The sequence below is a fragment of the Kogia breviceps genome, chromosome 1 (assembly GCF_026419965.1).
Source record: "Kogia breviceps isolate mKogBre1 chromosome 1, mKogBre1 haplotype 1, whole genome shotgun sequence".
NCBI lineage: Eukaryota > Metazoa > Chordata > Mammalia > Artiodactyla > Physeteridae > Kogia > Kogia breviceps.
In genome coordinates, this window is record NC_081310.1 from 82,374,421 (window position 1) to 82,395,959 (window position 21,539).

The 21,539-nt window shown below is 47.2% G+C and overlaps 2 protein-coding genes and 1 long non-coding RNA gene across 5 annotated transcripts in view; 2 read left to right on the top strand and 1 right to left on the bottom strand.

Annotated features, from left to right (window-relative positions):
* The window catches only part of VPS45 (vacuolar protein sorting 45 homolog), a 69,673-nt gene extending 66,072 nt beyond the window's left edge, over positions 1-3,601 (top strand). The window contains exons 15-16 of one of the 2 annotated variants that reach the window (XM_059058794.2): positions 3,237-3,339; positions 3,455-3,601. In XM_059058794.2, coding sequence (XP_058914777.1) covers positions 3,237-3,324 — 88 coding nt within the window. In that variant the 3' untranslated portion in view covers positions 3,325-3,339; positions 3,455-3,601. Of the gene's footprint in view, positions 1-3,236 lie in introns of both variants that reach the window. The other variant, XM_059058784.2, reaches the window with a different exon arrangement.
* Positions 3,602-9,888: 6,287 nt separating this feature from the next.
* On the top strand, positions 9,889-19,725 carry PLEKHO1 (pleckstrin homology domain containing O1). The gene is made up of 6 exons (XM_059058820.2): positions 9,889-10,076; positions 10,753-10,899; positions 15,464-15,604; positions 16,344-16,448; positions 16,833-16,934; positions 18,669-19,725. Exons 1-6 carry the CDS (start codon positions 10,047-10,049, stop codon positions 19,371-19,373), a joined length of 1,230 nt encoding a protein of 409 aa, XP_058914803.1. The 5' UTR covers positions 9,889-10,046; the 3' UTR covers positions 19,374-19,725.
* Positions 10,997-21,539, bottom strand: part of LOC131753473 (uncharacterized) — a 54,779-nt gene continuing 44,236 nt past the window's right edge. For both annotated transcript variants that reach the window (XR_010840902.1, XR_010840901.1), the window contains exons 5-6: positions 13,947-14,393; positions 10,997-11,076 (exon numbers count right to left, since the gene is read on the bottom strand). This is a non-coding gene — a long non-coding RNA (uncharacterized lncRNA). The remainder of the gene's footprint in view (positions 11,077-13,946; positions 14,394-21,539) is intronic.

Sequence of the window (21,539 nt, forward strand, 5' to 3'; positions counted from 1 at the left end):
TCCATTAAGGCAAATATCTTGGGTTTTTTTTCTCGTTATTTTCCTGTAAGTCTTTTTCTATTTTCCTGCTCCTCAGAATGTCCATTCATTTTTTTCATCATACCACTCTTCAGATTTGATTCTAAATTCCCGCAATGTCTTTGTTATAATAAGAAACTCACATGTAATTTCTATCTGTGGAGTATAGTAAAAAAAAAAAAAAGAGGAAATAGATAGATATAGATAGATAGATAGATAGAGTTTTGTTATAATATGTAGCTTTGTTTAGGAACACAGTTGTTTAGCTCAATTATTTTAGTAATTAAAATTTAAAATCCTATAAATGTTAGTGTCTGGTCCCTTACCAAAGACTTAAAAGTGAAGAAACTTGTTTTTCAATGTGTGATGCAAGACTTTTTGAGGTTGACATTTTAAAATCAGGGATTTTTTCTGCCCACCTTCCTTCTCTACATAGAGCTGGGAAAGCACCCTTGATGACAGCACAAGGCAAGCAATAGTGCTAATCCACTAGATTAGCTCCTGGTACCATCACTGTTTATACCATCTCTCATGTTGCATTGTGATTGTGTATCTCTCTCAGAGCCCCTTAAAGTTAGGAGTCATAACAAGTGTTCATATGTACACCTAGTTCAGTGCCTACCGCATAATGGATGCTCAGTAAATACTTGTTAAATTTAATTGAACTGAGCTGAATTGAATTGGATTATAGTACCACAGGGGAAGGGAATTTTTGAGTTTGCTTTTTAAGTAAGACTGATTTAAAACAAATCTAGAAAAGAAAAATCATTCTTTTTTGTTGTTTTTAAACATAATCTAAAGTTTGGGGTACAGATACCAATATGTTCATCACCTATAATTTTTAAAGCATTCTGCAATGACTCATCCGAGTCCCCAAATAGATACTTTTTAAAAAGCCACAATGGCCCTGGGGAACAAAATTAGGCCTGGCAAATATAAATAGTGTTTTTTCTTTGCAGTCAAGAATGTGGGGTCTTGGGCTTCTCTGGTGGCGCCGTGGTTAAGAATCCACCTGCCAATGCAGGGAACGTGGGTTCAAGCCCTGGTCCGGGAAGATCCCACATGCTGCGGAACAGCTAAGCCATTGCACCACAACTACTGAGCCTGCGCTCTAGAGCCCGCCAGCCACAACTACTGAGCCCACATGCCACAACTACTGAAGCCTGTGCGCCTAGAGCCCGTGCTCCACAACAAGAGAAGCCGCCGCAGTGAGAAGCCCACGCACTGCAACAGAGTAGCCCTGCTCGCCGCAACTAGAGAAAGCCTGTGCGCAGCAACGAATACCCAACGCAGCCAAAAATAATAAATTAATTTTAAAAATTAATTTAAAAAAAAGAATAGATACCTAAAACACCTAAAATTAAAATTTAAAAAAAAGAATGTGAGGTCTTGATACATGGAGGAGGATCTTTAAGTATAATTTCAGGAAAGTTACTCCTTTCCTTTGCACGTGTAGGAGTCTCATGTGAAGCAAAGATCACCTCATAAATTCCTATAGGGTTTCCCAGCATATTTGTTTCATTCTTACTAAAGTCACTAATCAATAACTTCTTGTGTTATCTTTCAAAAAAAAAAAGGCAATGCTGCCTCATTTCCTGATACTTGTTTTCTGACCTCAAAGTGTCTCCTGTCCAACTGGCCAAACAGCCAGGCTAGACAGAGGTGCCAGTATTAACAGAGGTGTTCAGTAGAGGAATAGATGAATTTAGCTTCTGCTCCTTTCCCTCTACTTCACCATTTTCTTCTTTTGCAAGGGAGTTTGGAATTTAAATTTTCTAAGCCTAGAATCTTCCAGGTCTAAGACTGCACAGCTGTGGTAATAATAAGGTACCTGGTCATTTCTCCAACCCTCAATCTGCTATAGATCTGTATCCTGAGAACAAGTCCAGCATATTTATAAGTAATGCCCCCCCCAAACTCCTGTGTTATAGAGAAGGCTTTCTTGCCAAAGGGTAGCTATTTTAATTACTTCATTTATTCCGTATACCTTTATTGGGTACCTACTAGGTGTCAGCCTCTGTGGTAAACCCTGGAGATCCAAGATGAATAAGTGTAAGTCCCACCCTAAGTAACTCACAGTCTATTTTGGCATCAATAATGCATAGAGTACCTAATTAATAATAATATGGTGCTAAAATAGCACTAGGACAAAGTGATAATAATGATGGGGGGGATTAATTAGTTCAGCACGGAGGAGAGTTTGGGAAGGCTTCACAGAAAAGGTGGCTTTTAATCCTCAGCCTTAAAGGATAAAAGGGATTTTATCAGACAAAGAAGGGGTAGTCTATCGTTTCAGACATAGGATATAATAAGAGCAAAAGCATAAAGGTATGAAAGCTCAGGACATGTTTAGGGAACAGTGAATGGTTGGGCATGGAAGGCACATAGGCTGCATAGTTGGTGGGAGATAGAACCAGACAAGTGAGAGTATTGTGTGGTACTGAAGGGCACAGATTCTAGAGCTGGGTTTCAATCCCAGCTAAGACACTAACTAGTTTTCGTGACCTTGGCAAGTCACTTAACTTCTCTATAGCTTGGTTTCTTCATTTTTTAAATGAGGATAATAGCATATATACATATACTACGTTTATATGTATACACACACACACAGCTTAAACCAGTTCTCAGAACAAAAGAAATACAAGTATTATTATGAGGCCACATTATGAAGGGCCTTGAATTTTAATCTGTATATTACTCTGTAAGCAAAAGAAAGGTTCTAAAGCAGAAGAGGGGAGGGTATGCGACAGGATATAATCTGTATCTTAGAAAATTGGTGCCACTTTGGAGAGTAGACTGGATAAAGAAAAGACTAGAGGCACAATACAAGTTCTGAGGCAGTTTCAAGAATTTAGATAAGAGGTGCAAATATAACATGGTTCTGAGTTGATGTACAATAGTAGCCTTGCCGTTAAAAATTCTGGGTTCCTGACTAGAAATTTCAAACTTGAAATATTAGTCTTAACAGATCTTACAAGTTTAACGCTAAAAGACACGGTGAAAACCCTGGGGACGCACACAAAAGGGTTCTCCTTCTAGTCTGGATGTTTTAGTGCCCAACTGATGTTTCTATTCTGCACCCAAATATCAGACCAGTGCTTCTTCCATTCTATTCATGATATCCTTTCATCTAGTTAAATGTCATGAGCAAGACATTCTGTTTTGGAGATGCTTTTTTTTTTTTTCCCCCCTTGAGTAACCTCAAGTCTACTGGTCAGTTTCCTAGAGGAAGTTCTGGCTTCTGGACTGCACAGCCGAAGCAAGGACAGCTCTCAAGTTACATCAAGGTTAGCAAGCAGAAGATGAGATGATGATGGAGAGGTGAGAAGAATGGCGCAACTTCCCCTCTTGCCTCGCTGCAGGCTTTCTCCACTGACCAGAGGGGTGTTGGAGAAGAGCCTTGGGTTTTGTGCTTCTTGTTATAACCCATCTCCAGGTAGCCTGCTGATTCCTGAACTGTTGGCACAGACACCAAGACTCCAGTGGTGAGTTGAGAATAAGTCTGAGCCCATTCCAACCCACTTTTCTCATGTTTTCTTTATCAAATAAATAAATGTATTCCTTGTATTTGATAGCACAATCACTTCAGTTTCTGGTGAATTTTGTTGGGATCTTACTTGAGAAAAGGGTTATCAGAGCTTAAAGGAGTTTTAAAAAGTAAAAATTAGATGCACATACTATAGACTCTTCTCTTGACCCCTTTTATTTTTCATTAACCACATTCCTGAACAACTCATTTCTGAAAACCCATCATATTTCTGTAAGAACCATCCAAAAATTGTCCCTAAATGGCAGTTTTCTGTGGTACTGAGAAACCATGTATGACTACAATAAAAATCCATTTTGTGAAAAGACACAAGTGATTTGTTTTTGTTTCTTTGGGGTTAATAACTATTTATGGGAATTTATGTGATGAGGCATGAGCTGGCTTTACACCAAACTTAGAGAAGGCATTGCCTCTACCCAAAGGATATTTAAAGTATGTCAAGACAAATAATAAATTCTGGTGTCAATGGGACTTCCCTAGTGGCACAGTGGTTAAGAATCCACCTGCCGGGCTTCCCTGGTGGCGCAGTGGTTGGGAGTCCGTCTGCCGATGCAGGGGACACGGGTTCGTGCCCCGGTCCGGGAAGATCCCACATGCCGCGGAGCGGCTGGGCCTGTGAGCCATGGCCGCTGAGCCTGAGCGTCTGGAGCCTGTACTCTGCAGCGGGAGAGGCCACAACAGTGAGAGGCCCGCATACCGCAAAAAAAAAAAAAAAAAAAAAGAATCCACCTGCCAATGCAGGGGACTCAGGTTCAATCCCTGGGCTGGGAAGATCCCACATGCCACAGAGCAACTAAGCCCGTGCGCCACAACTACTGAGCCTGTGCTCTAGAGCCCACGAGCCACAATTACTGAGCCCACGTGCCACAACTACTGAAGCCCATGCATCTAGAGCCCATGCTCCACAACAAGAGAAGCCACTGCAATGAGAAGCCCACACACTGCAACGAAGAGTCACCCCCGCTCGCCACGACTGGAGAAAGCCCGCGTGCAGCAACGAAGACCTAATGCAGTCATAAATAAATAAATTTATTTATTTGTTTATTTATTTTTTAAAAATCTGGTGTCAATTTCACTTCGCTTGAAAGCAGTGGAAACTGATAATGTTATTAATACCAGGAAATTATCGTGTGCTCAAATCATATCACAGTCCCTCTTTGGTGCTCTGTAATAAATTTTTTAAACCTTTCTTTTATGTTGATTAACATTCTCTAGCATCAGATAGCCTAGGCTCAAATCTGTGTCAAGTTATGTGGCTTTGGGAATGTTATTAAGTCTCTGTGACTCAGTTTCCTCATCTGTAAAAAAAGAGCAATAAAGTACCTCCTCATAGGAGCATAAGGACTAAATGAAATGAGAGAATACATTTAAAATACCTAGAACTTTGGTACACAGTAAACCACCCAAGGAAATTTGACTATTAATAGTAAATAAGATTGACTGCTGTCTCCAAGTTGGGGATACAAAATCACTACACAAAATGTTTGGATTCCTGTCATCCTCCCACTACATTAATCAGCAGTTCAAGAAGTAGAGGGAAGAGGTGAAGGGTCATCTGATCCATCTCCCTTTTCCCCATTCCTCTCAGCTCTCGACCACTGTTTCTTCACCTTACACTCATGTGAAGCCCTAAGCCTTTTGTCTATATTACAGCTAAGAGCTAAGATCTAATAAGTTCTGTTCTGTTTTGGTTGTTTGTGGTTTTTTTTAATAATAAAAAAAGTAAGGCAGTCTTACTTTTAAGGCTAGGGGAGACAAGTTTTAAATGCAGCGTTTTACAAGTTACATAGTCTTTTCAAATAAACAAACCTCCTTCCTCCAAGCAGGATTACCTGTGCTTGCCTTTCTCTTGGCAAGATAACTCTGGAATAAGAATAAGAACAGAGACTTTCCTAATATCATTCTCCTCATTATTCACCTGCTTCCATTGTGCCTACTCAGCTAACAATATCAAGAAGTCTAGGGCTTCCCTGGTGGCGCAGTGGTTGAGAGTCCGCCTGCCGATGCAGGAGACACGGGTTCGTGCCCTGGTCCGGGAGGATCCCACATGCCGCAGAGCGGCTGGGCCCGTGGGCCATGGCCGCTGGGCCTGTGCGTCCGGAGCCTGTGCTCCGCGGCGGGAGGGGCCGCAGCGGTGGGAGGCCCGCATACCGCAAAAAAAAAAAAAAAAAAAGTCTAGGAACTTCCCTGGCGGTCCAGTGGTTATGACTCCTTGATTCCACTGCACGGGGCCCTGGTCAGGGAACTAAGATCCCGCATGCCGTGCAGTGCAGCAAAAAAAAATTTTTTTTTTAATTTTTTTTTTTTTTTTTGTGGTATGCAGGCCTCTCACTGTTGTGGCCTCTCCCGTTGCGGAGCACAGGCTCCGGACGCGCAGGCTCAGCGGCCATGGCTCACGGGCTTAGTTGCTCCGCGGCATGTGGGATCTTCCCGGACCAGGGCACGAACCCGTGTCTCCTGCATCGGCAGGCAGATTCTCAACCACTGCGCCACCAGGGAAGCCCCCAAAAATTTTTTTTTACGTCTAAGAAATGAGCCTTACCTTCAAGATGTTTTATTCCAGAAGTTGGCATTTCTTTATTAAGGATCAAAGATTCTTTTTTTTTTTTTTTTTTTTCTTTGCGGTACGCGGGCCTCTCACTGCTGGGGCCTCTCCCATTGCGGAGCACAGGCTCCGGACGCACAGGCCCAGCGGCCATGGCTCACGGGCCCAGCCGCCCCGTGGCATGTGGGATCCTCCCGGACTGGGGCACGAACCCATGTCCCCTGCATCGGCAGGCGGACTCTCAACCACTGCGCCACCAGGGAAGCCCAAAGATTCATATTTTTATTTAAGATTTACAGAGCTGATTACATTATTACCGGTCCTTAATTTTTTTCCCTTTAAAAACATCATTTTTTTTTTCAATCTTTTGGCTGCACCACGCGGCATGTGGGATCTTAGTTCCCTGACCAGGGCCGCCTGCAGTGGAAGCGTGGACTCAACCACTGGACCGCTAGGGAAGTCCCTAAAAACGTTATTTTAATTAAGATCTCATGCTTTTAATGACCTCTCTTCCAGAGACTGAAGTGCCTAGTCAAAACCTCTACGTCCCATTTACTCTACAACAGCCAAGGTGCTTGTTTTTAGGTAAACAACTGTCTGGATAACAGTTTTTGCCCAGTAAATATGCAGGCAGCAATTCAAAATCCTTATCTCTGATGGCTCACTTCTTTGTCGCTTAAGTGGAGTTACTTATAAAATAGTCAATTTAAGAATAAAGCTACTGGGCTTCCCTGGTGGCGTAGTGGTTGAGAGTCCGCCTGCCGATGCAGGGGACATGGGTTCGTGCCCCAGTCCGGGAGGATCCCACATGCCACGGAGCGGCTGGTCCCATGAGCCATGGCCGCTGAGCCTGCGCGTCCGGAGCCTGTGCTCCGCAACGGGAGAGGCCACAACAGTGAGAGGCCCGCGTACAGCAAAAAAATAAAAAAATAAAAATAAAATAAAGCTACTGACAGTTGTGTCTTATCCATGGTGATGCAGTTAGGGAGGTAACCCCACCATGAGTACCCCCAGTATCTTATCTCCACCAAAGAAGGACATGGAGTTATCTGAGTTATTTTTGTGGTTTGTGTATGCAGTAATGTCAAGCTTACTGAGGAGACAGTGCTGTGAAAATGAGAAAAGGAACCCATAAGTTGTTACTCTGAGATTTCTCACTTATGAGTTGGTCTTCAGAAATAGTCTCAGATCATAGATCCCAAGTCAGGTGCCACAAGGTTCACCTGGTAGAGAGAAGTAAAGCTTGAAGAACAGGCCAGGGGAGGAGTATGGCTTATGGGAAGAGGAATGAGTAGCAAGACAAAGGGAGACAAAGTAAGGGAAGGTAGGGGCGGGATGATAAGATGAGGCCATGCAGCGGTGCAGGTTAATGAGAGAGAAAACCAGAGATTTATGTAACATCTCCAGGAGCAAATAGGCAGGGAAGGTTCTCCAGCCCACATGCATCTGTTCTGGAATCTGAAAATTACTTTGGAGGGTTTTGATTCTTTAGGAGTCCCTCTGCCTGATGTTCCACAAAGCTCCAGCTCCTGCCTGATATAGCACATAGGACCCTAGTACCTTGCATACAGGACATACTCAAATATTTGCTGACTAAAGGAAGATGGGGCAAGTCATGAATTACTTTTTTTCCCATAAACCAGAATCTAAACTAAAAGTCCAAACCACTCCTATCTACCTGGCAAGCAAGCCCTCAAAAGATCAAACAGGGTAGTGTTCTCACCAGTACGATGGGAAATTTTGCTTCCTTACTTATGAAGATACCCTGGATTTTCTCATCCTTTTAAAATCACTTTTAAAATAGAGTGGGAAATAGATATGGTGGGAAGGGGAGTGTGTGTGTGTGTGTGTGTGTGTGTGTGTGTGTGTGTGTGTGTGAAACCTAAACAGCGGAGTCAGAAAACCTGGATTCTAATCTATTTAGCCAGTAACTTGCTGTGTAAACTTGGGCAAGTCCGTTGATTTGCCATGCCCTGTTTCCTCATTTTCCAAGTGGGAATAATATTTATTCTATTGATATAGACCTTACAAGGTGGCACTAAAGATTTAAAGAAATGATATATGAGAGCATTTTTAAAGGATACATTTCAAAAAGGATACATTTTGAAAGGATACATTAATTCTTGTATTTTAGACTACTAAAATACAAGAAGTAATTAGTATGGTAAATGAAAAGAGGTTAAGAGGAGTATTATTGGATTAGGGGAAAAGCGGGGCTCGGAAAAGAGAGAAGCCCTCTCCTTTATTTGACAGATACCAGAAAAAGCCAAGATCACTCCACTTCTTAATTTGGCCAATATTTTCCTTTTATCTTGAGACATCTCCGAAAAAAAGGGGTTCTTTCTTTTTCCTGCTTCTCTGTGCCAGGGATTTGTATTCATTTTGAAGTTACTGCCTGCTTACCATATGCCAGGCAATGTGTTTTTTAGCTATTATTATTTAGTAATTAGCCCTAGAGGGCAATGCTGTATTTTTAAAGGACTTTCATGGGTTATCTCATATAGTCCCCTATCTTTCCTTGTTGATGGAATTGGCAGTCACTACTTAATATGTAGAGGAACTGAGGCCCAAAGAAATGCAGTGACTTGACCAAAGGCCATGGGGCAGTGATGAAACTAGTACCCAAACCTAGGTCTCCTGACTTTCCTCTTCCCATTAAATGGGTACTGGGAAAAAAATGAAGTTAACCAAGATGCTGGTGTGTTGGCTCTAAGGCAGATCTGGCTTAGGGGTGATCAGCAGAGCCTTCCCCAGCCAGGGCATCCCCTGGGCATTGCGGTAGACAGGATGGAATTTTTACATGTCAGTGCATCAGGGAGAGATACCAGGTAGTAGGAAGTTTAAGCCTCATCTGGAGCTTGTCTGTAAAGTCACTTGGTCTAACAGACCAGGGCTGTGGAGACAGACAGTTCTATTCCTGCCAGCACTTACACAGCGTGTCTGCAAATCCCTCAGACATTCTGAATCTCACTTTTCTCTCTGTGCAGTGGAGATCATGATATGTACCTCGTACTTAGGGTTATTCTCCTGAAGCTCAAATAGGCCTGAGGCTTTGTAAACTGGAAGAAATGTGTATTAATATTAACTTCTCTTCCACGGAGTCGCCCTACACATCGGTACCCTCCGAAGCATAAAACTTTTCCCCAACGGTTGACCTGCCCAGACCACTTGTCTGTACCACCTAGGGAGTGTGAATTCCAGTTGCCAGTCCTGGGTAACGCGCCCTCCCAGCTCACAATCTTGTTTTTGTTTTGGCTTTGAGGGGGAGTGGATCCCCATCTAGGTTATCGCCGGTCTTCATAAACCTCCCTGTCTCTCTATCATCCGCTCCATCCGCCCCTGCCGTCTCTCTCGTCAGGTCGGCCCGGGCTGTCTTTTCTGGCTCCACCTCTCTCGCTCCGGCGGTCTGTGCGAGTCTCGGTCTCTCTGCCCCTCCAGACGCCGTTCTCCGGCGGGGTTTAGGTCTGTCTTCTTCACCCTCAGTGAGTCAGAAACAAAGGAGGGGGGTGGAGGGAGCGCACTCTCTCCGGCTCGGCGATTCGCCCTTTATTCTGAACTCGCAACGTCAGCGGGAGGGTGGATGGAGCTGCGGGGCGCGGGCTGGGCCGCCCACAGCGCGCCGGGCCGGGGGAGCGGCCGGGCCGGGCCGGGCGGGCGGGCGGTGGGGGAGCTTTCGGGGGCCCGGGCCGCGTGGGCGCCGGGATGGAGGGCGCCGAGGGGCGGGGAGCGGGCGTGCGTGTGTGTGCGAGCGCGAGGGAGGCCGGCCTTTAGTGTAACCGGAGCTACAAAGAAGGGGAGAGGGAGGGAGGGAGGAGCGGCGACGGCGGCGCCGGGGGCCTCTCCGCACCCTCCCCCTGGGCAGGAGCCCCCTCGAAGCGGCCTCGGCCCCCGACGCGGGGCCGCCCCTCGGCGCCCGCGCACGCCCGCCCGCCCGGAATGATGAAGAAGAACAATTCCACCAAGCGGGTGAGTGCGCCCGCCCGCCCCGTGCCCGCCCCGTGCCCGCCGCTGACTTTGTGCCCCGAGGACCCCTGCCCCGTCGGGGCCGCGGGCTGCAGGGTTGGGGGCCGGGGACGCCCCGCGCCAGCCTCCTCCTTCCGGCCCGTGGCCCGGTCGCCGGTCCCCTTAGCCTCGGCCTCGGCGCGCTGGGCCCCGCGACGAGGCACCGGCGGGGGCTTTTGTTTGTTTACTTGGGCTGGGGGTTAACTTGGCTGAGTTTCTGCCCGACCCCCGGCCTCCCCTTCCTCGGGCGGCGGGCGGCCGCCGGCATCGCGCTCTGCAGCGGCGAGAAGACAATGAGAAATAAAATAAAATGCCGTTAATCCCGGCGCGGCGAGGAGGGAGGCTGGGGGAGGGGGCGGGGGGCCCGGGGGAGACCCAAAGGCCACCCCTGGGCTCCAGCCCGGCCCTCACCCCTTCCACTGGCAGTTCCAGTTGTTTATTTGGGAGAAGGGGGAGGGGAGCGATGGAGAAGCGAGTTCCTTGTAGTGAAAGGCTTTGAAGAAGTGGGGAGCGAACTCGGGTCTCCCAGACTCCAGCTGCGGCGGGGCGGACGCGGGAAGGAGGGCGCCGGGGACGGAACGGGAGGAGGAAAAAGCTGTAATCACCTAACCGTGTGGTTCTCATCTGGCTCGGGGGGCAGGGGCCTCAGGATGGAAATCATCAGTCTTCACCACCTGAGAAGGTCGGCTGGGTCCGGAAATTCTGCGGGAAAGGGATTTTCAGGGAGATTTGGAAAAACCGCTACGTGGTGCTGAAAGGGGACCAGCTCTACATTTCCGAAAAAGAGGTAGGTGCCCTTTGCCTCTAACTATTCCTGTTTTCTCATAGTCCCCACTTTGTCTCTCCGCAGGGGTCTTAATCTACTTTTCATCTCCCCCTTACCTCATCACTCATTTTGTTCCAAAAGCTAGTTCAGCGGTCCGGTTGGTCTCTACCCCCATCTTATCTGCAAAGAAAGGTCACCCTTTAATGAGGAGACCGGAGTTAGAATTAGAAGTTGAGTTTGCATCTTATTTAAAATTTTTTCTTTGGAAATACCTTTCTGACAACCATGATAACTCCCTCCCAAGAATGTCCCCAAAGTTTTAAGTGTTCCCTGCTGGCCCCTACCCTATCCTGGCCTCTAGCTGACCGTAGGATTATTTTTTCTTTGCTTTTGCTGCTGAAACACTGTTCAGCTTATTCTCCACTCCTTCCTGCCCTCCCCACCCCAACCCAGCTAGCCTCCCCTTTCCTGTCTCTCACAGGGACATATGCAAGTCATATCAGTAGTACAGCTGCCCTGAATCACAGAAAACACACATACTACACAGGGTCAGTCTCACATGACCTCAGGTAGAGTATTTGTAAGTTGCAGTTATTTCTGTTGAAGCCAGTGTCCCTAACCAACAAGTTCTCTGTTCCCCATCCCCACTCCACTGAAAAAAAGAAGGAACTCATTCTTCATTCATTCCTTCCCAGCTGCCCCCCACCAGTTATATCAGAAGGGAGAATGAAGTTATGAACCCCTGTGTGTCTCTATGTCTTTGGGGCTATAGTTAAAATGAAAACCACAGTCCACGTTGGGTCAGAACCTGAGCCCACATATTGAATCCAGATTATTCTCTCTGTTATCTCTAATTCTTGGGATAAATGACACATAGTAATATTGAGAAACTGAAATTGCCCTTCCGTGGGTTAGAAGTCATTCCAGTCCCTACCCCTGCGACTGTGTCAGCATCGCCTAGGAGACTGTCCTGAGTTCCCCTGGTAGGATGACCCTCCACCCGCCCCCATTCTGTATTCCCTCACCCAGGGCTAACTGGGAAGTCCTCCCTGAGTTCTAACCTCTTCTGCTTTCTGCATAGACTATATTTAGGTAAATAAATCCTTTTATGGTATTGAAATAGACACATGCGCAGTCCTAGAGAAAGTATTCATCTGAACAGGACATCTACTGAGGCAGCTAAGAAAGAACTAAGCTGTGCCAGGGCCAAAGAGATCCCTCATAAGGGTATTTAAACCTTGCTGTTTAAACTAAGCTGAGAACTTGGTGATGGAGCAAAGTGAGAAGACACTTTGACAGGAGAATTTATTTTTAAGGGTCACCTCTACCCAACCCCAAATCCTACCCAAGGTTTTTCCACAATTTGTGGGCTTTCCAGGGGTTTTTTTTTGGCTTTTTTTTTTTTTTCCTTAGGCAAGTGTCAAAGTGTATCTCCTGTCTTCCCTGAACTCCATAATGGCAGGAAATTCTAGTGAGCAATCAGGGAGAACTTCCCACACGTCAGTGGGAAAAGCATGTGATCAGGGAAAGGGTAGAAGGAACAAGACATCTTTTTCTTCTTTGTATTTGTTTAAAGAACAGAGTCAGGGGGCAAAAGAGCGTAGTTGACCCTTGTTTGTGGAGGAAGGGGTACTGAGACAGGGGAAAGGATGGAATGACCTCAGCTTAGGATGTCTGGTGTCCTGTGAGTCAGGAGCATCTGGCTGATCATGGGGCCAACTGACCACTGCTAAGAAAGGCATAGGAAAAGAGGGAACAAGCCTATTGGTAGTACTCTTCTTTGGGGCCAGTTTCCATGCTACAAAGGCCTAGGTTAAAGGTGAAACTGATCAAGGACCATAGGCTTTATTCTGTCCACTTCCCAAAAGCTCCAGAGCCAACGGAGCCAAGATTTTTTTTAATATGGTATGATGTTTGTAATTTACATGGGCTTTTTAAAAAATATTTGTTTATTTATTTTGGCTGCAATGGATCTTAGTTGCGGTGCACAGGATCTTCGTTGCATCCTGTGGGATCTTTAGTTGTGGCATGCGGACTCTTAGTTGCAGCATGCACGTGGGATGCAACTAAGGGATCTAGTTCCCTGACCAGGGATTGAACCCGCCGCCCGCATTGGGAAGCTCGGAGTCTTACCCTCTGGACCACCAGGGAAGTCCCAGTAATTTACATGTTAGTGCAGGAAACCCCTAACCCTCTCCCCTAGAATTTGCGTCTTTTTTTGCAACTGTCCCCACCAAAGAAATCCTTCTGTATTTGTTGTTAATAATCGTTTTCTTCATTCTTAGTCAAAGGGCACGTTATGATCATGGAGCTGATGTATAGGAACAGAAACTAGACCTTAGGGAGACCTCATGGTAGAGGAAATAGAGTTCAGGGCATCTTTTTTTGGCAAGCATGGGAAAAATTCCTTTCTGTGGGCTAAGGAGAAAGAATCAGGGGAACGGGTTGACTTTTGTGAGTGGTAATTATAAATGAGACTGTGGGAATTAGATGGGCAAAAACAGTACAGTGGAGAACTAGGGTCTTGGAGTTGTCCATCTTCCCAGGGCACTGGAATATGCTTGTTTCACTGCTTGCCTTACCCCATCTCCTACCCCTGCCTTATGAGGGGCTAACCTCTGTCAATGTCTTCTGCTCCCCAGAGCTCCTTATCAGTCGTGTCCAAGCCAGAATATCTCCCTTTCCCTTCCCTTCCCCTCCGTTCCCCTCCCCTTCCGTTCCCCTCTCCTCCCCTCCCCTAAGGAAAACAGAACAAGCAACTCTCTTCCCCTGGCTACATACACACACCCAGCACTTTCCTCTCCAAGATTTCTGGCCTCTGCTGATAGTCTCAGCTCTGAGGAAGGAGGGGAAGAGGAGTGATGCATCACCCTGCATCCCTGCTTCCATGTTTCTGGGAATTGTTCTGGGATACCCTCTGCCAGCATCTTGTCCACTTTCACCTACAAGCCTTCAAGGCTTCTGGTCACTTCCTAGTCCAAAACCCGGGAGCCCAGGATAGAGGAGAGCCCAGGAGAAGCCAGGCCACGTGGAAAGAAAGAAAGGTGGGTGTATGAGCAACCATTCACCTGAATGAGTCTGTGTCAGCCCCCTGGGTCCAGCGCCAAGTCAGAAGGATAGGCAGATACAAGAGCAGAGATCGGGTGGGGGATGGAAGAGAGAACCAGGCGGATAGATGAAGTCACCTCTGGGCACACAATTCCTATTTCAGAGCTTGAGACGTGGGGATTCTTTTGTGAAATACTTCCAGTCAGGGAGGGTAGATGTCTTCCAAGGAACATATGAGGCTACTTTTGACTGTTTAGTTTTAAACAGGACAAGTGCTGGTGGTTTTCATCTCTCATCCCAGGAAAACCTGAACAGCTCATTCCACAGGGTCTTCCGATTCCAGGTGCAAGTAGCAGAGGGAGAAAGGGTTTTCTAATCACAGGCTGCTCCATCCAGGCCAGTGATGAAGGCTTCTTTTCTCTTGTAAGTCAAATCACAGCTTCAGAGGATCAGGGCTATGGGAATACCTTAGGGAAGAGGAGAAAAAAACCTGAGAAGTTTAAAATGGATCTTGGCAGAAATGTTAGTAGAATTTGCTTTGTGGCACTCATAAAAGGCTGGTTGGGGTTGGAGGATGTAGACGGAACTGTGGTCTCTGATTAGACATTCAACAAGAGAGTTAAGAGCCAAATGATGGATAGACATGCTGAGAGTGGAACCGGGTGCAAGATAGATTCTACAAGCAGGAAGGGCTCAGTTTAGACACAAGGAAGAACTTCCTGGCAGTAAGGGCTCAAACTGGAATCATGGAAACAGGTAGCAGGACACTTTTTTCCAAGTAGTCCTCCAGGGAGAGCATAAATGCATCTTTGCCTAGAGAGCAGTGGATGATTTAAGTGGCTTCTCAAGCCCTCAGGAGCTAGGTTGGGTTGTCACGGTACCTTGGAAGGAAGAAGGAGGGGTAGGAACTACAGGTGTATTTTTCACCCTGTCTGAACAAACTCAGCAAACTGAATACAGGGGCTGCTGTTCCTATGGTGCTGAAGCTTCTGAAAAGAAGGAGATAGATCAGTCTCTTCATAATAGTATATATTTAAGGAAGGAGCCAAGGGATAATGGGATGGATAAGAAAGCAACAGCATAAACATAAGACAGGGAAGGGCCGAGGCAGCCCTTCATTCCCTCCAGACATCCCCTGATATTGGCCCTGCCTTTACCTCCTCCCTCTGGACAATCAAGGGCCATCCGGGTCTTGCTTACTTCAGGATGATAGGATTAAACTGTTAGCCTCTGTCCTTTGAAGGACAGAGTGGGAGTCACAGTGAAGAGAGACCTACTGGGGCTCTGGAAACGGTAGCTTGGCTGAGGGGAGTGGGGACAAGGGGTTTAAATGGAAACCCACCTGAGGAATCAGGATTTGGGAGCTGCCCCCTACTGTCAGGCCTCTGTGGGCCTTGGGTAGGACAGCCTTTTCCTAACCTGTCATCCCTCCCCTCTCAGGCTTCTTCTGGTTCCCAAGACTGGTCAATAACTAACAATTTGGGAGAAGGGACTAAGTAATTTTATCCTCAGCACCTCACCTCCAACCCTCCCCTAGGTAAAAGATGAGAAAAATGTTCAAGAGGTGTTTGACCTGAGTGACTATGAGAAGTGTGAAGAGCTCCGGAAATCCAAGAGCAGGAGCAAGAAGAACCATAGCAAGTTCACTATTGCCCACTCCAAACAGCCTGGGAACACGGTATGCTCCTCCTGCCTCCTTGGCCACTGGGACATTGATCAGGTTAGGGGTGTGGGGAGCAGAGGAGAACACCTTCCCCTTCAGGATCTCTCTCTCAGCTCTCTTGGCTCAGAGGCCCTGAATTATTGCTCTCCTGCCAGCTTTTATTATTTAACCTGAGAATATCATGGCCATTTCCTTCCTTCCAGGCAAGCCAGCCTTTAAACTGTCCAGCCACAAAGGTCATATCTCTCTCCCTCTCTCTGTCTCTCACTATCTCTGTCAAACACACACACACACACACACACACACACACACACAAACACACCCCTCTTGGGAGACAGCCACTTTTCCCTGTACCATGATAGGTGGTTGAAATTCTGTAACTAATTTCTCTTGTCTGAGGAGACCCAGGGAAGCCATTCCTGTCACATTCTATTTCTTCAAACATTTAAAGATCTTTATTTTAGTACCTGTCCTTTACCAAACCTCCTCTAATTATCTCCAGTGCCATATTAATATCTGGTACCCTTCTAAGCTCCTAAGCTCCTCATTGGTCATTTCTAAAACAGCCTCCAAGCAATGGCATTTTGCAGGAATAGAGGCTGATTTCCTTAAGTTATGGATGACTCCAGAAGTAGAATCTCTCTCCTTCCAAGAGCTGGGTCTAAGAGAATGAGATTATAATTTCTTATTTCTTCACTGTCAAGGTGAAGCCAACTATAAAACCCTGACTGAAACAAGAATCTTCTCCTCACAGGCACCCAACTTGATCTTCCTGGCAGTGAGTCCAGAAGAGAAGGAATCATGGATCAACGCCCTCAACTCCGCCATCACCCGAGCCAAGAACCGCATCTTGGATGAGGTCAGGAGGTTTATCGTGGGGAAGGGGACGCTGAGGCAGAGGGGGCAGAATGACTCCCTGAAGAGGGAAGAGGATGGTGTGGGCCCCAGTTACTAGCTCCCCACCAGCTCTGCTTCTTTATTTCCCTTTTGAAACCCTATTCTCCTTCTAACTTCTAAGTCTTTTCTGCCAACTCCTCTTTCCCCGCTTTCTGATGCATGGGCCAACCCTGGGCCAGCTTAAGGAGCCCCTTCATGCCTAATACATCCCTTGCCCTTGGATTGGCTCAGAAACGGTTCATGAGGTGGGATTATTTCCCAATCCAGACATGTTCAGGCCTCAGGGGAAGCTGGGTTGGGACAGAGTCTCCAAATAGCACCCATGACTCACAGCGCATCTCTTCAGGTCACCGTTGAGGAGGACAGCTATCTCGCACACCCAACTCGAGACAGGGCAAAAATCCAGCACTCCCGCCGCCCCCCAACTCGGGGACACCTAATGGCTGTGGTATGTAAGAATATAAGAAAGTAAAAATTGCTGAAGGGCCAACTCCATGTCAGTTCATCTCAGACAGGACTGTATCTCAGACAGCCCACCAGAGGCATTTGTGTACCAAGGTCAAAGGCTAGGGAAGTCCCTCCACCCTGTTCCCTTTCTTAATTCCTCCAAACCAAAAATATTTAGTCAGCACCTACTCTGAATTTGAAAGTCCTGCACTCAATAAACGTATCATCCTTTGGGGAAAATGAGATATACCCACAAGGGAAGTGAAAAGTAGAAGAGATGAATACAGTACAAGGCAACATAAGCTACTGTCTGGTGGCTAGCTATCCTGACGGATAACAGCATTATGTATCACAGGCACTTAGAGGAGCAAGGATTTTGTTTCATTTGTCAGAGCACTAAGTGTCTAGGGAAAGAGGCACTCAAGTATAGTAGGAAGAACATGGGGGCCTCCCTGGTGGCACAGTGGTTAAGAATCCACCAGCCAATGCAGAAGACACGGGTCCGAGCCCTGGTCCGGGAAGACCCCACATGTCGCAGAGCAGCTAAGCCCATACGCCACAACTACTGAACCTGCGCTCTGGAGCCCGTGAGCCACAACTACTGAGCCACATGCCACAACTACTGAAGCCCGTGCTCCTAGAGCCCATGCTTCCAACAAGAGAAGCCACCACAGTAGAAACCTGTGCACCACAACAAAGAGTAGGCCCTGCTCGCCACAACTAGAGAAAGCCCACACAGAGCAACAAAGACCCAACACAGCCAAAAATAAAATAAATAGAATAAAATAAATTAATTTTTTTAAAAAAAGAAAGAAAGAACATGGGCTTTGGAATCAGACAGAACTGGGTTGGAACCTAGCTTTGCAGTGTACTCTGAAGCTGCCCGCCTCCAACTGTAAAGTGGGGCAGTAATTATGCCCACTTGAATGGTTGCTGTGAGGAATGATTGAAACAACATATGTATCAATACATATAAGGTACTGAATACCCTTATCACTTTCTTTTAAAATTACAGTATTCTGGAAATAGAACAAGTTTTATTTTAAGGCAAGAGGTTCTGAAGTCCAAATAGCAGAGGGGAGGGGGTTGAGGTGTGTGGCTCAGAGGATACAGATGGAAAAGGACAGTTTCCCTGCCATGTGAGGCATCCTGTATGTGTCAAACCCAACTGATGCTTAGGGTCCACAATACAGAGGAAAAAGACACTCTTCAGGAAGCTCGTAGTAAAGTGGAAAATATGGGAAACAAGCAGGAGAAATTATTTTTTTTAATAAATTGGTAATTTTTTAAAATATTTATTTATTTGCTAACTTACTTTGGCTGTGCCGGGTCTTAGTTGCGGCACACAGGGTCTTTAGTTGCGGCATGCTGACTCTTAGTTGCGGCATGCTGACTCTTAGTTGCAGCATGCATGCAGGATCTAGTTCCCTGACCAGAGATCGAACCCAGACCCCCTGCATTGGGAGCGTGGAGTCTTACCCACTGGGCCACCAGGGAAGTCCCCCAGGAGAAATTACTTTAAATCACAGAAAAATAAAGAAATAAGTTTAAGTCACTATCAAAGGAATAAGAAATAGCAAACAAAGTCAGAGGGCTGTGTCAGGAGTGGGGGCTTCTCATTCAGGGAAGGCACGTTGAGGAGGGAAATGACCACAGCTTCTCTTTCAGGCAGTCAGTCCTGAAATGCTCACTGACGACAATCTACCCCCTTCATTCCCTCCTTCTCCCTCTCCAGGCTTCAACCTCTACCTCGGATGGCATGCTGACCCTGGACCTGATCCAGGAGGAAGACCCTTCCCCTGAGGAACCAACCTCCTGTGCTGAGAGCTTTCGGGTCGACCTGGACAAGTCTGTGGCCCAGCTGGCAGGCAGCCGGCGGAGAGCAGACTCAGACCGCATCCAGCCCTCCTCGGACCGGGCAAGCGGCCTTCCCCGACTTTGGGAAAAGCCAGACAGAGGGGCCACGTACACCCCCCAGGCACCCAAGAAGTTGAGCCCCGCAGAAAAAGGCCGCTGTGCCTCCCTGGAGGAGATCCTGTCTCAGCGGGACACTGCTGCAGCCCGCATCCTCCAACTGCAGGCCCAGGATCCCCAGACCCCCATCCCACCCCACCCGGGGCAGCTGTCCCGGATCCAGGACCTGGTAGCAAGGAAACTGGAGAAGACTCAGGAGCTGCTGGCAGAGGTTCAGGGACTGGGAGACGGGAAGCGAAAGGCCAAGGACCCCCCTCGGTCTCCTCCCGATTCTGAGTCAGAACAGCTGCTGCTGGAGACAGAGAGGCTGCTGGGAGAGGCGTCATCGAATTGGAGCCAGGCGAAGAGGGTGCTGCAAGAAGTCAGGGAGCTGAGGGACCTGTACAGACAGATGGACCTGCAGACCCCCGACTCCCACCTCAGACAGCCCAGCCAGTATAGCCAGTACCGGAAGAGCCTGATGTAGAGGAAGGTGACAGAGTCTGGAACGTGTGGGGGTGGACAGACTTTATCTCCAAGTGTTGCAGGATACAGCTTTTTTATTTACCTCAGTCAAAAAAGAAAACAAAAACACGATCAAATTCGTTGCTCTTGCTGCTGCCCAACCCTCCTACAGCCCTTATTTACCAAACTCCTTTCCCTCCATCTATCTCTCTGAGACCTAAATTGCCTCAGATCTGGGGAGGAGGTGACCCCTACAGCAGTATTGAGAAGCTTTCACCTGGATGAAGAGAGAGAGGGTAACGAAGGCACAGTCTGACCATGTTACACGCACCACCCCTCTGAGGTGTGGTGAGGAAATACACTGCTGCTCCTGAGGATGTATCTGGGCTCCTAAGTTTAGGGGGGGAGGTGTGGGGCGTCTCTTGTGTCCCATTCCAAGTTTTCAATCTGAGGGTGAAATTTCAGCCACTCAGCCCTAGCTCGAGAGATGTGGGAGCCGGTGCCACCTGTCCACGCACACAGAAGTGAAATTTATCCCAGCCCCGAGGAGGGTTTGTGCAATTAAAACACCCCCAGCCCCACTGCCAGGCACTGGCTTCTCATGCCTAGCAGCCTCTGATTGAGATCAAGCTGCCAGGCTTTCTTGTATGAGGTGTTTCTTCCCTTCATCTCTCACACCCTTCCCAACACTGATTCAGAGATACAGCCCTGGACGGATGGGATGGATTTGGTCATTTGGCTAGGGGTGCCTAGCACAGGGGAACCAGGGACAGTCAACCCCACAGAAGAACCAAACTAAAAAGGAAACTGATTTGTGATGCAAGCTGGGTAGGATGAAGGGGAAAACCAAATATATGCCCAGGTTCCTCTTTAGGCCAAGCTAGGGTTTCCTGTAGCCTCTCCCTCCTTCCTCAAACCTTGCTTCCAACACTAATCAAGCCCCAGCTTTAGAAAAACATCTTTATGCTCACACCACCACCCTCCTGACCACCTCTGGAGCCGCCAGACCCCCCTACATCCTTGTCTGTGGTAGATACCACACAACTCATTTTGATTGCTTCTTCCCGCTGAAGTTTCTGAGATTAGGTTTAATAACAGTGATAGTATCCAGAGAAGAAGGTGACAGCCCCATGAATCAAGTAATGAAGGGTTAAAAAAAAACACTTTGAAGTACAGTTGACCTTTGAAAAGTGCGAGAGTTAATCCACCTGTAAATTAAGTCAGCCCTCCATATCCATGGTTCCTCTGCATCTGAGGGCTCATCCAACCGCAGACTGTGTAGTACTGTAGTGTTTATTGAAAAATATCCGCATGTAAGTGGATCTGCGCAGTTCAAACTTATGTTGTTCAAGGGTCAATTGTAGACCCCTCGCTTGCTTCTTGATCCTCTTCCCTAGATCCCCTCTCACCTCCAAGAGCCAAAACCTAGAGTTCACCTAAGGGTGAGAGGGGAGAAGAGGAGAAAATGGGGACAAACTGTGTGTACATCCTGGCCACGAAGCTGCCCTCGTGTGACATTCAGGAAGGTGGGGTAGGAGGGAAACAAGGAAAATCCTTGGGCAAAACACAGACCCTCAACTGCCACTCTTCTGCTCTGACATTACTCCATAAACCCTGTAAGCAAGATGGGGGAATCTGTCCAAGTTGAACATCTGTAGGGAAGAGAGATTCTCGTGCTCTTTCGGTCCCCACCACTCACAGTCGAAGATTTTCCCTAGATTTATCCTGTAGTGAACTAAATCACACGTATCCTTGAGGGAGGAGAGTACACCAGAGTGCCACCTACATGTCATTCCCAGAGTCTCCTGGGGTAGGAGGGGAGGGAGCCTGGGTCTCCAGACTTCCTGTCCTCCAAACAAGTTTCGCTCACCTAAACTCTAAGCATGGTCAGCAGAGCTACCCGTTGTCACAAATACTGAAAGTCTAGGTTAAAATGATATTTACTTTCTATATGTAAGTCTGCATTTTTGTATTAATTTATTTTACCAGCATTTTCTCTTTTCTCTCTCTTCCTTGTCGCTCCCACATAATGAAGAAAAAGACAAAAGCAAGAATGACATGTATATCCCAACATGTCAATTATCTGTGGCTCCCAGGGGAGCTAGAGGATGGAGGGAGACACCGGAGAGGAGAAAGGTGAGGGGAAACAGGAAAGAAAGATCAGGGACCCCGGGAGACTAAGAGTTGG

What these genes read in the sequence shown, in the direction of transcription:
- PLEKHO1 (XM_059058820.2), top strand. Translation starts at nt 10,047, where the DNA reads ATGATGAAGAAGAACAATTCCACCAAGCGG. An exon ending in AGAACAATTCCACCAAGCGG is followed by an intron (nt 10,077 to 10,752) that starts GTGAGTGCGCCC and finishes CTCGGGGGGCAG; the next exon opens with GGGCCTCAGGATGGAAATCA. An exon ending in CCAAACAGCCTGGGAACACG is followed by an intron (nt 15,605 to 16,343) that starts GTATGCTCCTCC and finishes TTCTCCTCACAG; the next exon opens with GCACCCAACTTGATCTTCCT.